The 15,873-nt window shown below is 33.3% G+C and overlaps 1 protein-coding gene across 5 annotated transcripts in view; it reads right to left on the reverse strand.

The window, feature by feature from the left end:
• The window catches only part of ZC3H13 (zinc finger CCCH-type containing 13), an 87,012-nt gene that overhangs the window by 52,707 nt on the left and 18,432 nt on the right, over positions 1-15,873 (reverse strand). For all 5 annotated transcript variants that reach the window (XM_061170983.1, XM_061170986.1, XM_061170985.1 and 2 more), the window contains exon 5: positions 6,448-6,556. In XM_061170983.1, the coding sequence (XP_061026966.1) occupies positions 6,448-6,556 (109 nt within the window). The remainder of the gene's footprint in view (positions 1-6,447; positions 6,557-15,873) is intronic.

Below are 15,873 nucleotides of genomic sequence, written 5' to 3' on the forward strand. Positions count from 1 at the left end.
GCAAGTAATCATATTCAATAGATATAAAAATAAGCCTTTATATTTATACTCTTCTACACACATTGCCACATAGATTTTTCCATGTCATAAACAAAGGTAAAACACCTTCATTTTAACATCTGCAAAGCATTTCATGATATGAACATATCATAGTTTAACCGTTTTCCTTCTGACATTTACTTTGTTTTCAATAGTTTGCTATTATAAACAAGACTTCAATGAACATTTTGATACCTACCTTAGTTCACAGGAGCAAGTATTTTTTTAGAACAAACTAGATTCGCTGGACAAAAGATAAGTATGATTTTTATTTTTAATATTGCCAAATTATACTCCAAAACAGCTTTACCAATGTAAACTTCCACTTGATACTACTCGTATTTTTCATTTCTGCCAATCTGATGGGTGAAGAATGCTATCTCTATTTTCACTGGCATTTCCCTGTAGTAAGGCCGAGCATTTATTGTCCATTTCTATTTCCTCTATGAATTTCATAACCAATTTTTGTTTTTTTTCCCCCATTTTCCAACTGGACTATCTTTTTCTTATATATTTGTGGAACTTCATTATAGGTTTATACAGTGCTTTTATCATATGGTTACACATTACACATGTCAAATACTTTCCTATAGTGATCTATTTTTAATAGATCACTTCCGTGTTTAGTTACACAAAAAATTTAAATCCTTATATAATCAAATCTTTTATAGCTTCTGGATTTTATGCTTTATTTTAGGAGGATGTACATACCACCAAGATTGCCAAAATATGTTCATACATTTTCTCCTCTACTGAAATGATACTTTTGCTTTTTATATTACTACACTGGTCCTTATGGTAAACAAATATGATAAGTTTAGGGAACCAAATAAAAACAAAGACTTGGGAGTGGGGAGCTGGAAACACAGAAAGCAATTGGATAATGAAAAGTTTTGTAGGTACAAAAGAATTTGTACTTGATCCTCAAGGCAATGGGAAATCAGAGAATTTTAAATAGGGGAATGAAATGAACCAATTTATTCTTTTAAAAGCTCACTCTAACTCAGAGAATGAGAGAGATATTTGCAATACATATATCTGATGAAGATCTCATATTCAGAATATATAAAGAATACTCAACAGTTAAAAAAAACAGTAACACAATAAAACAGTAGGCAAAAGTCGAGAATAGAGTTTATAAAACAGGTTGTACAATGGCCAATAAATGTGAAAAAGTTCTCAATTTCATTACTCATTAGGGAAATGCACACTAAAACCACAAAAAGATACTACCACACACCTCCAGAATGGCTAAGATGAAAAAGGCAAAAAACAACAGAGAAAGGAGAATCATTTTTGACTTGACATTATCTACTAAAGATGAATATATGAAAACTCCATGGCCCAGCAATCCTACTCCCAAGCATAAACTCAAGGGAAATGGGTACATGTTTACCAAAGATATGATTAGGAATAGTAATAGCAACTTATTCATAACAGCCCAAAACTAGAAATTACTCAAATGTTTATCCACAGTAGAATGAATAAATTATGGTATATTCAGTGAAATACTACGTACCAGTAAGAATTAATGAACTATAACTATACGCAATAATCTCGCAGACATATTGCAAGCAAAAGAAGCTAAGCAGGGACTTCCCTGGTGGCACAGTGGTTAAGAATCCACTTGCCAATTCAGGGGACACGGGTTCGAGACCTGGTCTGGGAAGATCCCACATGCCGCAGAGCAACTACGCCCGTGCACCACAACTACTGAGCCTGCGCTCTAGAGCCCACGAGCCACAACTGCTGAAGCCCGCGCGCCTGGAGCCTGTGCTCCGCAACAAGAGAAGCCACCGCAATGAGAAGCCCGCACGCCACAATGAAGAGTAGTCCCCGCTCGCCGCAACTAGAGAAAGCCCACACACAGCAACAAAGACCCAACGCAGCCAAAAATTAAATAAATAAATAAATTTGTTAAAAAATAAAAAGAAGCTAAGCACAAAAAGAGTACATGCTATAGGTTCTACTTATATAGGGCTCAAAAACAGACAAAACTAATCCATGGTGGCAGAAAATCAGGACAGCAGTTATCTTTGGGAGATGGGGGCTGGGAGGCAGTAACTGGAAAGGGAGTACAAGGGGGCTTATGGGATACTAATAATTTTCTATTTATTGATGGGTGCTGGTTATACAAGGCTGTTCTGTTCATGAAAATTCAGTAAGCTGTACACGTGAATCATGCACTCTTCTGAACATATTATTATACTTCAGTAAAAAAAATTTTTGTGAAGAGTATTCTGCCTTTAAGTGAAGAATGATTTAGGAGACAAGGCTAATCTCAAGGCATGAGGTTAGAAGGTTATTTAGTAAAATATATTTATAGGCAACAAATATCTTAAGAACTAGAATATTAGTAGTAATTTAGAGAAACAGATGGTTCTGAAAGACATTCAGTAGATAGAAATGTTCAGAATTCCATAAATGTCTGGGTTGAGGGGAAAAAGTAGGATCAACAATGACTCTCAGAAAAGGGAACCCTCTTGCACTGTTGGTGAGAATGTAAATTGATACAGCCACTATGGAGAACAGTATGGAGGTTCCTTAAAAAACTAAAAATAGAATTACCATATGACCCAGCAATCCCACTACTGGGTATATACCTAGAGAAAACCATAATTCAAAAAGACACATGCACCCCAGTGTTCATTGCAGCACTATTTACAATAGCCAGGTCATGGAAGCAACCTAAATGCCCATCAACAGATGAATGGATAAACAAGACAGATGAATGGATAAACCATAATTCAAAAAGACACATGCACCCCAGTGTTCACTGCAGCACTATTTACAATAGCCAGGTCATGGAAGCAACCTAAATGCCCATCAATAGATGAATGGATAAACATATATACAATGGAATATTACTCAGCCATAAAAAGGTATGAAATTGGGTCATTTGTAGGGACGTGGATGGACCTAGAGACTGTCATACAGAGTGAAGTAAGTCAGAAAGAGAAAAACAAATATTAAAAAAAAAAAATATCAACGCTTATATGTGGGATCTAGAAAAATGGTACAGATGAACTGGTTTGCAAGGAAGAAACAGAGACACAGATGTAGAGACAAACGTATGGACACCAAGGGGGGAAAGCAGGGATGGGATGAATTGGGAGACTGGGATTGAGATATATACACTAATATGTATAAAGTAGATAACTAATTAAAAAAAAAAACAAAAAATGAAACAATGACTCTCAGGCTTTTGGGAAACCAGTAGGAAAGTGGTGCTCTTAAGATATGGGACTCAGATGGAGACATCCAGTTGGTAGATGCCTCAATTAAGAGCTCCAGATATTGGAGTCATTAATACACAGATGTTAATGATGCCCTGGGAGCATGATTTCATCTGGTCAGAAGAATGGAAAATGAGAAAAAAAGAAGTCTTGGTAAAGGGGAAACAACTAAAAATTTTAGAAGCTGCTTCTAGAGACAAGTGGTTCTCAAAGAGTAGTCTGAGGACTCCTAAGGATTCCCAAGACAATTTCTAGAGTTCCAGGAGATCAAAAATATTTCTATAATACTACGTTATTTGCCGGTTTACTCACTCTCTCTTGAGTATATAGTGGAGTTTTCCAGAAGTCACATGATACGTGGTATCAGTATGCGGAAGCAGATATGAAAATCTAGAGGTCTTTCGTTAAGCCAGTTAAGAGTTTACTTTAAGAAGTTAAAAAGATTTTCAGGGAGTTTCCTGGTGGTCTTGTGGTTAGGATTTGGCGCGTTCTCTGCCGTGGCCCAGGTTCAATCCCTGGTTGGGGAACTGATCCCGCAAGCCTAGCGGTGTAGCCAAAAAAAAACCCAAAAATGTGCAAAAACATGTAAAACATTGCCACCTCCTCCAATTTCTATTTTTGCTTTGCAAAGCATAGCTATTTTCCATAAAGGTATACGTTAGGTTTACTGCTGTCATTGTTAAATAAATTAATAAATATTTAAAAATGTTCTCGGAACCAATTTCTAATACGGAGACTACTGAAACAGATAATCCACAAAACAAAAGTTCTTTGGGGTCCATAAAAAGAGTGAAAAGTGTCCTGAGACTGAAAAGTTTGACAACTACTCATACAGATCAACTTCTTCTGAGTCTAGCTAAAACTGCTATTCACTTTAGATTGAAAATGCAGAAGGTAAACATATTAAATGAGCTCAGTCTAACTCCATGCTTCAGTATTCCTTAAAACAGAAAAACCATAGAGATACACAACAATCAGAACCTCAAGAGAAAGAGTAAGAAATAGCAATGTATTTTGTATGTAAAACTACTATAAGAGACATTTACTCACCTTTTAAAAGAATTTCACATAAAAAGCCTCTTGTAGTAAAATCACTTTTGTTTTTTAAAGATGATAGTCTGAGCAAAGCCTTGGGAATCAACATTTAAGGGATAGAGAGCATACAAGGAGCCTCTATGTAAGACCAAAGGGCTTCAACAGGAGAACAGAAAACCTGACAAATGACAGATGGAAGCCAAGGGGAAAGTGTTTCAAGAAGACAGGGGCTCTGGGATGTGTCACATGCTGCAGAAAGGTTATAGAAGAAGGAGACAAGTATGTCTCCTTTTATTTAGCAAAGAGGAGGTTACTGTGACCTTAAAGAACAGTTTTAGTGAAGACAAGGGTGAGAAGACTGAATAAATATGAGGTGAAAAAGTAGAATTTGGTTGTAAAGTAGGAATAAGCAGGGTGATGGCTCAAAATAATATGGGGAAAAGAGAAAATGTGCCAAGATGGATGTTAAAGCTGTAAAAGAGAATGCAAAATAAATGAACAAGACTGCAGAGGTGGGAGGAAATCAGGGCAATAGAACCTTATGCAGCAGGAGGGAGGCCCCTTGTAAAGAAAAAGAGGGAAGTAAAAAAGTTCAGATGTGAATGAAAGACTAGTTTATAGGTGTGGTGGCAGGAAGTTGAAAGAGTTTGTGGATAAAGAATTCCATCATCTCTGTGTTGTAAACAGCAAGCAGGAGAAAGGGGCTGGAAGGTTTGAGATTTAAGGAGTTGGAGATTTAAGGAGAGGGTCTGAAAGAGCTACTATGAAGAAAAGGAGCAAACTAACTTAGGCTTTTCTGAACCTTTAAAATGGTCAACAATTAGCATGCATTATTGTAATGGGAATAGAAGTTTCTATTTTGAAAAATAAGCAGCCAATATATTTCAGAAGGTATTTTATACAAAAATAAAATGAAAAAAAAATGTTGAGTGTGTTAAGAGTTAATCCCTTAGAATTTAGGAAAAGTTAGCCATTCATCCTTGAACAGTTAAGGCTTGTAATATTTTATTTACTGCTATTTTGTAGGAGGTATTAGATTTATTTATGAAGTCCCATGAAGTAATCATAGAGAAGTTTCCTACTTGTTCTTAGAAGCAACGTTTTAACAGACAATATTGTATAAAGATGGAATGGATTTCCTTAAAAAGTACTGACGTTCAAATTACTGGACAGCCATTTAAGGTACTTTTCAAGTATTAGTCTGGAAGTTTTCAGAGATAGTTCTTAAATATAGTAGTAAACATTTTAGGCTTGCAGGCTCTTGGCTGTCATAGTACTCAACTCATCTATTGTAGTTCAAAAGCAGCCACAGAAAATATGTAACCAACAGACATGGCTGTTCTCCAGTAAAACTTTATTGCAAAAACTGGTGGCAGGCCCACAAGCTATAATTTTCTAGCCCCTGGTCTAAGTTTTCAGCTATCCGATGAGGAAGTTGCTTACATCCTTAAACTCTTTAGTTTTGTCATCTATAAGTAGAGTAACAAAGCTACTGATTTAATGAGGTAATTATATGTTATACTAAAATGCCCAGTACACCCAACACATTCAACAAATGTGAGTTCCCCCTCTCTGTATTTGGTAGTGTGAGGCTACAGTGCTCACATTCCAGAAGATCACAGAAGTAGAGAAGAGAGAACATTCATGGTGTGGAAAGTAAATGCTTACTTGTTAGAGACAATGACTCAAAGATAATTTTGTTAATTTCTTATGAACAAATCCCAGGTCTCAATTATCATCTGATTTCAATTTCTTGAAAGATGAAATCCAACAATTCTTAAGAAATAATTTTCCTAGGTCTTTAAGGTTTAAGAATCTCACTTTTAATATTTTATGCAAAACAATAAACATAAATTTAGATTCTTTTAAACCTTGGTACTGAGGAACTTAAAGATTTACAAATGTCATAAAATTCCAAAGGACTGTGATGCTATATAGTAAGTTCTAGGGAGAATAGCTTTCTCTGCTTTTGTTCTGCTACTATATGCCATTTTCTGCCTTATAACTCAATAAGATAGACACAAGTCAATTAGACAATTCTGAAACTATAGCTGGAAAGTGTTTTGAAGCCCACAGGAAGTCTACAAAGTGAATAATCAATAAATTGACTATATAAACAAAGATTTTTGAAACTCACCATCTCTATTAGTTTCCCATTCTACATTTTCTTCTTCACTTTCTGGAGTTCTCTCCTTAGTGATTTTTATGTCTTCCTTTTCCCTATGTCTCCCTCTTGAAGATTCTTTCTAAAAAGTACATACATACATATGGGTTATTATATTTATAAAAACTACATGAGGTAGTTACTATAATACAGAATATTTCTAACTTCATCTTTGTTTCATTAAAGAATCACTCTTGCAAATAATCACACATCCACTAAGTAGAGGAAGTAACACGTTCTAGAGCATCACGATGAAAAGACTGTACTATTATCTATTTTACTAAAGAACGGCAACTTGGTAAATGTTTGAAGCAACTAAGATTTTAAAAGCTACAATGAAAATCGAGTACTTTAATAAGCATTTGGTAGTATACTACATACTCAGTTTCTACGTGAAAATTACAGGGGTAAAGTTTAAAACGGATAAAGTACAACTGGAGCAATTGTAAGTGACTATATTTTAAAATGACTTAAAAAAGGTTACACCGTTCACAGTAGATTCTCAAATATGATTGCTGATCTAAGACTTGTCATATACTAATGTAAAAGCATTTACCTACACCTAAAGATAAATCCAAACTCATTTAATAATTTTATAAATGCTTTAAAAGAGGGGATTTTCCCTATTTTGATGAAACCAAAATGGTAACTAAAATAGTTAGAAAAGTTATCTTTACATTGCAGCTAAAAACCAAGAAGTTTAACATTTTATTCCAGGTATAACAGTAGCCTATAGACAAAGCAGGACAATAGTAATTCAGCTCATAAAATTTAATTAAATATCCTGTTACATAAGATGAAGACTCTAAACCACATTTTACTAAGTGGTAAGAAAATAACCAGTGTCATGGAATTGTTATCTTCCCCCCACCATGTCTCATTTTTATTAACACTAACTCCCGACAAAGAAAGACACTAACACACAAGGACATTAAGTGCTGAGAGTTCTTTCTGGGCATTACCAGACATAAAATTTGGCTGCTTAAAACACAAATTAATTTCTCTTTGTCTTCTTTTTAAAGAACTCTAGCATATAACTGCCCCTAAATTTTACTTATTTAGGTATGAAGTCATGTTGTAAGTATTATTGCTAAATGACATATATAGTGGCTGGTACGACAACAGAGGCTGACAAATATCATTAAAAGATTATATAATTGTATCAGCCATGACAAAACGGTAAAAGGTCAAAAAAAGAGAAAGAAAAAAGAAATGCACTCCTATTTGTACATAAGACAAAGGAGAAAAAGGAACACATCTATTTTTATTCTTAAAACACATTTTGTGGAATATCAATGAAGAGCTATTCTATATCCCAGGTAACTTTTGAATGTTCTGTAGATTATACCCACTATAAATATACATTAGTATGTGCTATATCAAAAAATTTTCATAGAAAGTTATCTCCAAATTACTGAATAATATATTCTGGGTTTTTTGCTCTATAAGGTATCAGACTACATTTGTCTATATGTAGTTGTAATACCAACTACAAATGTAGTTGAAAAGGGTTTCAGAGCAGTAATTCTGGTACTGGAAAACAAAATAATCTGCAAATTTGTAACAGAATATTTTTAACAGATTTAGAAACAGATATAATAATCTCAATAAATTTCATTAATAATTTATTTAAGTATTTCATAATATTTACCCTACATATTGAAATTATATAATTTTTGTATTACCTATTGTTTTCCAATATGACTCTAATACTGCCCCCAGAGATCACATATAACTTCTATTATTAAGTACTAGAGATTGAATGCAGGCTTCAATATGTGGTGGAATTTCACGTTAGGAGATATATTTTTTCCTAATACTTTGTCACTATCCCACCTCAAATCATAATAGAGGAAATTATTTTGATAACACCTAAGGCTCATGTCATTTTTTTAAATGTTGTATTTCCTCATTTTTCCACTTCAACAGTGTATAACTTGTTTAGGCATGTTATTCCTTGTAAAATAAAATTATTTCCCTCTTTCTCTGATCATATTCAAATATAAAGGGTCTGGTATTACTTGTCCCATGTAGTACAGCATGGTCTGCTCTTTCACCTTCCTGTAATTTCTTGAATAGAATGGACTATCATCTTACTGCTCTTATACGCAAACATATTAATTAGAGGTACAACCATTTGATTATTACGTATTCTAAATTAATCATTCTGGAACATGTACATGTTGAAATACTTGTGAAAGAACCACAATATTTTAGCCAGTACCCATGGGATGAGATATTTTATGAATTCAGAATTATTTGGATTTCAAAATATATTAAGTAACAATGCCAGTAGGGTCTGGAGCAGCAACCTATAATCAAATATACTGATATTTTTGCAGCAAAACATATGAATTCACCAACTGGGTAAAGAATGTATAATAAGCTTCATATCAATTAAAATCAGGTTTTGCTGCCAAATAAGTCTATGCCTAACTTAGGAAAAATGTTTGGTTTTAAAAGTCTCTTACATTTCAGCAATGCAATAAATAATTGTGAACTTTACTTTCACTTTATTTCTACTTTATATTACATTCATATTTATTTCTTAAACATTATATGTATGGACAGATTATATTATAAATTTTATTTTTAGCTAGTAAGGAGGCATTACCAAGAATATGATCTAAAAAGAAGTGTTGAGGCAAAAAGAATTGAAAACCAATATTATAATAACTGGATTAGCAACCATAATAATAAAATGTTAGGGGTCTTCGAAGTAATATAATTCAATTTCCTACCCCATGCTGAAATTTTTTTCCTAACTATTGTATAGTTATATAAGTCCTCTAATAGAATAATTTCAGGGAAAAAAAGATTTACTCCCAAGGTCTCCACTGATAGCTCTCCACTGTTGCATTCTTTGCCCCCATTTTCAGAAAGTTCTAAATATTAGAAAATTATTTCTTATACAGATCACAACTCTTTTATACCCCTCCAGAATTTCTATTGATTGGAACTAGTTCTGACCTCTAGAATCGTGCAAAACAAATCTAATAATTCTTCCACGTGATAGCTATTTAAATATTTCAACACTGTCACTAAATCTCTTCAGTATCTTCTTATATCAGGCCAAAGATACTCTACACACTGATCATACATGAACATTTCACAATTTTCATACCCCTCACTACTCTGTCATCTTCTCTGAGCATACTAATTTGCCAATGTTGCTTCAATAAAATGTGATAACTAAAATTAATCTAGTCCTGCCAGAGCAGCATAGAGCATATAGCTCCTACCTCTCCTAGTACAGAACTGAAATTATTCTTGCATTAATGAACTTGTTTGCGGGGGGGAGTTTTGGGTAGAGTTTAAATAAGAAATTATAATCTTATAAGCTATATAAATTTAAATTACAATCTCACATAAAATGAAGTCTAGAAATAGGGTAAACTTCAGGGCTGGGTGATGTAGTAACACACTGAAATCACTGGAGACCAAATTTTCTTATTGTTTTTTTCCTTTCTTACAGCTCTGCTATTCCTACTGTTGACTTCACATTAAGGCATATTTCTTTTACCACGATGACAAGCAATCTAGGTTCACCCAGTGTGTGCCTCTCTCCAATCACAAAATAATAATTTTTTTCTTTCAGTCTGAGTAGGCCAACTTCAGTCACATGGCCACATCTGAATCAATAACTGATATCAAGATAATACCCACAGGCTAAATGAATTAGGCCTGGTTCCTGAATCAACAGAATTAGCAAGGAGAATGGGATTATTATGACCAGATTCGACTAGTGAGGGTCTAGCAGTGAATCTGGGGTCAATTCCCCAAACCAACATGCAGCTTCAAAATGAAAAAAACTGAATGGATTCTGGGGAGTTCAAAGTAATTTATACTATACCTTTGGTACTACACTTCACCTCCTCAGAGTACAATGCCACACTTTTGACAACTGCATAGGCCATAAAAAAAAATACACTTTCCGACCTAGTAAACGTTTTCTCTGTTCACCTTTACTGTTGCATTTTGGACCTTCCTTCTAAGGTCATTTTCCATCTTCCTGATGTATATCCTTTTAGACATTCTCTAAGTAATGAAGGTCTCCTGGTAGTCAACACTCTTAATTTTACCAGAAAGCTTCTTTATTATATCCTCATTCTTGAAAAGCAGTTTTTCTGGGCTCATAACTATGGGTTCATACATTCACCTCAGCTTTGAAAATATCATTCCACTGTATTTTGGCTTCCATTATTGTTACTGATGGTATCAGTCTATCATTCCTTTGTAGAAAGATCTGCCTTTTATCTCTGGGTGTTTCCAATATTCTCTCTATGCCTCTCATGTTTTGCAGTTATGATATAATATCTACTTGATATGTATTGTGCTTTCTGCAGGCTTATATCTCATTAATTATGGAAAATTCTCAGCCACTATTTCTTTCAATATTGCCTTTCCCATTTTCTATTTTTTTTCCTGGGATTCCAATTAGATGTACATTAGGTTTTCTAAGTTTTTCCCCCACATCTGTGAACCTCTTCAATATTTTCTATAACCTTGTTTTTATGTGCTGCATTCTGGATAAACTCTTCAACTCCATCTTCCAAGTCACCAGTTCTCTCTTCACAGATGGGCCCAAGGCTTAGTGTCTGAGCAGCTCTAATACCTGTAAAAGTCTTAAAGTCACTACCGGCTTTCACACTTGCTGCTCAATCCTTGGTTTCAATTCTGTCTTTGTTTTGCTGCTGTTTACGTTCTTGAGAAAGCACGTAAAACTCTTCTTTCAGCAGCTCGAGTTAAAGTTAATGTTAATCCAAAGTTTTCTCCTGTCATTTACTATCACATATTATATCAAAGCTATTAACAATTCAAAAAGCTATTATTAATTTTTAAAAGATTATGGTTCTCACCTTAATGTTTTCAAAACTTTTCAACTGGACACTTCTGATCAAGGCTAAAAACTTTTAAATAATGAACAATGCTTATTGTGGTTTTTTGGCCTGAATATTAGCCCAACAACTTAGCTCAGTATATAGCTTTTAGGACAGATATAACTGACATTTTGAAATTTTAAAATGATTCACAGATGTGCAATTTCAGATCCTTTCAACACTATAGAAACACAGACGGTAAAGAAACTTAGATCTACACTTAGGAAACTGTAGTTTATTTTGTTTATACTATACTGAAGAAAAATCCCATAATAGGGTTATCAGAGATTTTCTTTTATGAAGTGGTCACAAAAATTATACTAGCTTGTCTCAGAATAAGCAGAGTCACAAATAAACAAATAAGATTATAAACTTCAAAAAACAGTTAACAGATAACAAAAATCAGGTCATCTCCAAGCACCACATTTTAAAAATTACAATGAAGAGAGAACAATTATTAATATTTCTGTATCTATGTACCGACTAATACAGCACTGAAGAGCACAGCTACAGGAGACAGGGAGTGAACTAGACAGAAGCATACTACTAACAAGATACTTTAAAAGACATTCTCAAACCAAGATAGATCAAGTAGACAAAGATAAGAAAACTACAGGAGATCAAAACAACAGATGTTTCAGATATACTTTAGAACCTGAAAGCCAAAAAATAGAGGATATACCTTCTTTTTAAGCATATACAGAACACTCAGAAAAACTGACCATATCTTAGGCCACAAAGAAAATCTTACCAAATCTGAGAAAAAGAAATCAAAAAGCAATAATATAGAAGTTATTTTTAAAAAAATCAAAAGAATACACACATAAAACAAACAAAAGGCTCTTCAATCTGAAAAATTTTAAACATGCCATTAAGCAATTATTGGACCACAGGTGAAATACAAACCTAAAGATGAGAATTCCTTAAAAATAATGACAATGAAAGCATGATATATGAGATCCATGGAATTCAGCTAAAGCAGTTATCAGAAAAATGCTTATAGCATTAATACGTGTGTGTATATGAAAATAAATAAATAAATGTTCCACCAATTCAAAAAAGAAAAGGAATACAATAAACCAGGGAAGGAATTAATAAAGAGAAATAATGTGTTGAAAAGAGAAAGAACTAATATATAAATCCAAAAGCTGATGCAAATAAACCACTGACTAAACTAATGAAGGAAAAAGGGAAAAAGCACAAGTATTCAAAATCCTATATGACAATGTGAAAATAGCCATTAGAACAGAGAAAACTGAAAAACGTGATTTCTTTGCACAACTCTATGCAAACTAGTTTAAAAACCTAGACAAAGTACATAATATTCTAGAAAAAAAATTAACAAAACTGACTTAAAGTCAAAAGTCTACTAATTTCCACTGGAAAAATAAATTACTTACACAACTTCTTCATAAAATAGTATCAGACTCAGGTGGTTTCACATGGGAATTCTACCAAACCTTTCAAGAGCAGAAAATCCTGATACCACTTAAGATATTCCAGAGCAAAGAATTAGGAATATTTTGTTATTATAAGGTACTTGGACTACCTGTGAAGTGCTATAGTATTATTTGAAGGTAGACTTGAATTAATCGTAAATGTAATTGCAAACTCTAGGGCAACCACTAAAAAAGGAAAAATAACAAGTATAATTGATATGTTAAGAAAGGAGAGAACATGTAATAGTATAAAACGCTCAATTCAAACCATAAAAGGCACAAAAAGAGTGGAAGACAAAAAATAGGAACAAAGAACAATGGTATAACAAATAGAAAACAGTAACAATTACAGTAGATATTAATACAACTGTATCAATAATTACTTTAAACATCAATAGACTAAACACACCAATTAAAACACAGAGATTGTCAGAGTGGATCAAAAAACAAGACCCAGCTAGCTATATGTTGTCTATGAGAAACCAACTATAAAAATAAAGGCACATATAAATTAAAAGGAAGGGGATGGAGAAAGATATACTATGCTAAAGAGAGTGGGAGTAGATATGTTAATTTCAGACAGGCAGACTTCAGAATAAGGAAAGTTAGCAAGGACAAAAGGGCATTACATAATGATAAAGGGGACAATTCTTCAAAAAGACATAACAATCCTTAGTATATATGCACCTAACAACAGCGTCAAAATATATGAAGTAAAAACTGATATTACTGCAAGGAGACATACATGATCCACTAATACATTTGGAGACTCTAACACCCCTCTATCAGAAATGTACAGATCCAGCAGGGAGAAAATTAGCAAGAAAACAGTTGAAATCAAAAGCACCTTCAATCTACTGGATATAACTCACATCGACAGACTACTTCATCTGATGACAGTAGAAAACACATTCTTCTCAAGCTCACATGGAACATTCTGGACCATTTTATGGACCATATTCTGGACCATAAAACACACTTTTAAAAGAACAAAAATCATATAATGTCTAATCTCAGACCACAATGGAATTAAACTGGAAATTAATAACGGAAAGATAGCTGGGTAATCCCAAAATATGTGGAGATTAAACGACACACTTCTACTTAACACATGGGTCAAAGAAGAAATCTCAAATTTCAAACTAAATGAAAATAAAATACAATTTATCAAAATTTGTGGGATGCAGTGAAAACAGTGTTTAGAGAAAAATTTATAGCACTGAATTCATATAGTAGAAATGAAGAAAGCTCTAAAATCAATAATCTAAGTTTCCACCTTAGAAAACTTGAAAAAGAAGAGCAACTGAAATCTAAAGTAAGCTGAAGAAAAATAACAGAAATTAGAGCAGAAATCAATGAAACTGAAAACAGGAAATCAACAGAGAAAAACCAACAAAACCAAAAGCCGGTTCTTTGAAAAGATCAAGCTTCTACGCAGGCTAACTAAGAAAAAAAGAGAGAAAACAAAAATTACCAATATCAGAAACAAAAGAAGAGACATCACTACAGATTCCAAGGACATTTAAAGGATAACAAAGGAATACTATGAATAATGTTATGCCCACAAATTTGATAATCTAGATGAAATGGACTAATTACTTGAGAGACACAATCTGCCAAAACTCACACATCAAGAATAGACAATCTGAACAGACTTACATCTACTGAAGAAATTGAATCAATAATTAATAACCTTTCAAAACATAAAGCACCAGGTCCATATGGGTTCATGTGTGAATTCTATCAAACATTTAAGAAAGAACTTATACCAATTCTCTACAATCTTTTCCAGAAGACAGAAGCAGAAGGAATACCTATTCTGAGACCAGCATTAATACCTAAATATCTAATACCAAAACCAGATGAAGACACTACAAGAAAAAAAACAAAAAAAAAAGGACCAAGATCTCTCATGGGCATTGATGCAAAACTCCTGAACACATCAGCAAAATATAAGCAAATGAATCCAACAATATATAAAAATAATTATACACCACAACCAAGTGGGATTTATACCAGATATGCAATGGTGGTTCAACATTCAAAAGTCAATTAAGGTAATTCATCGCATCAACAGACTAAAAAAGAAAAAGATGACATGACCATATCAATAGTCAAAGAAAAAGTATTTGACAAAATACAACACTCATTCATGATAAAAACTCTTAACAGACTAGAAACAGAGAACTTCCTCAACTTGATAAAGAACATCTATACAAAACCTATAGTTAATATCATAATTAATGGTGAGAAACTTTCTTGCTAACCTCAGGAACAAAACAAGGATGTCCCCTCTCACCATTCCTTTTCACCATCATAATGGAAGTCCTAGCTAATGCAATAAAACAAGAAAAGGACATAAAAAGTATACAGATTGAGAAGGAAGAAATAAGTGTCTTTGTTCACAGATGACATGATTGTCTATGTAGAAATTCTGAAAGAATCAACAAATCTGTAGTTGCTTTGGGTAGCACGGATATTTTAACAATCCTAATTCTTCCAATCCATGAGTATGGTATTTCTTTCCATTTATTTGTGTCATCTTCAATCCCTTTCCTCAATGTCTTACAGTTTTCAGGGTATAGGTCTTTCACCTCCCTGGCTAAATTTATTTCTATGTATTTTATTCTTTGTGAGGCAGCTGTAAATAGATTGTTCTTAATTTTTCTTTCTGATAGATCATTATTAGTGTATAGAAATGCCACAGATTTCTGTATATTAATCTCACAGCCTGCAACTTTACTGAATTCATTTATTAGTCTAAAAGTTTTTCTGGTGGAGTCTTTAGGGTTTTCTATCATGTCACCTGCAAATAGTCGTGTATATATATTTTAAAGTAGCGGGATAATCCAATAATTTAGTTTTTAGGTTATCTATAGGGAAAAAAGTAGAGTGATCAAGAGATAAAAGGTAGACTTTCCTGAATGTAACCTGTTCTGTAGATTTAACTTTGAAACCATAAGGTACCTCATTAGCCCAGCAGGCATCAGTCTCATAACTTTGAAACCATGAGAATGTTTTATATACTTAGAAAACAAAATTATATTTTTAAAAAACCCCTAAAACTAAAATCAAAATGA

The sequence above is a fragment of the Eubalaena glacialis genome, chromosome 16 (assembly GCF_028564815.1).
Source record: "Eubalaena glacialis isolate mEubGla1 chromosome 16, mEubGla1.1.hap2.+ XY, whole genome shotgun sequence".
In the NCBI taxonomy this organism is placed as follows: domain Eukaryota; kingdom Metazoa; phylum Chordata; class Mammalia; order Artiodactyla; family Balaenidae; genus Eubalaena; species Eubalaena glacialis.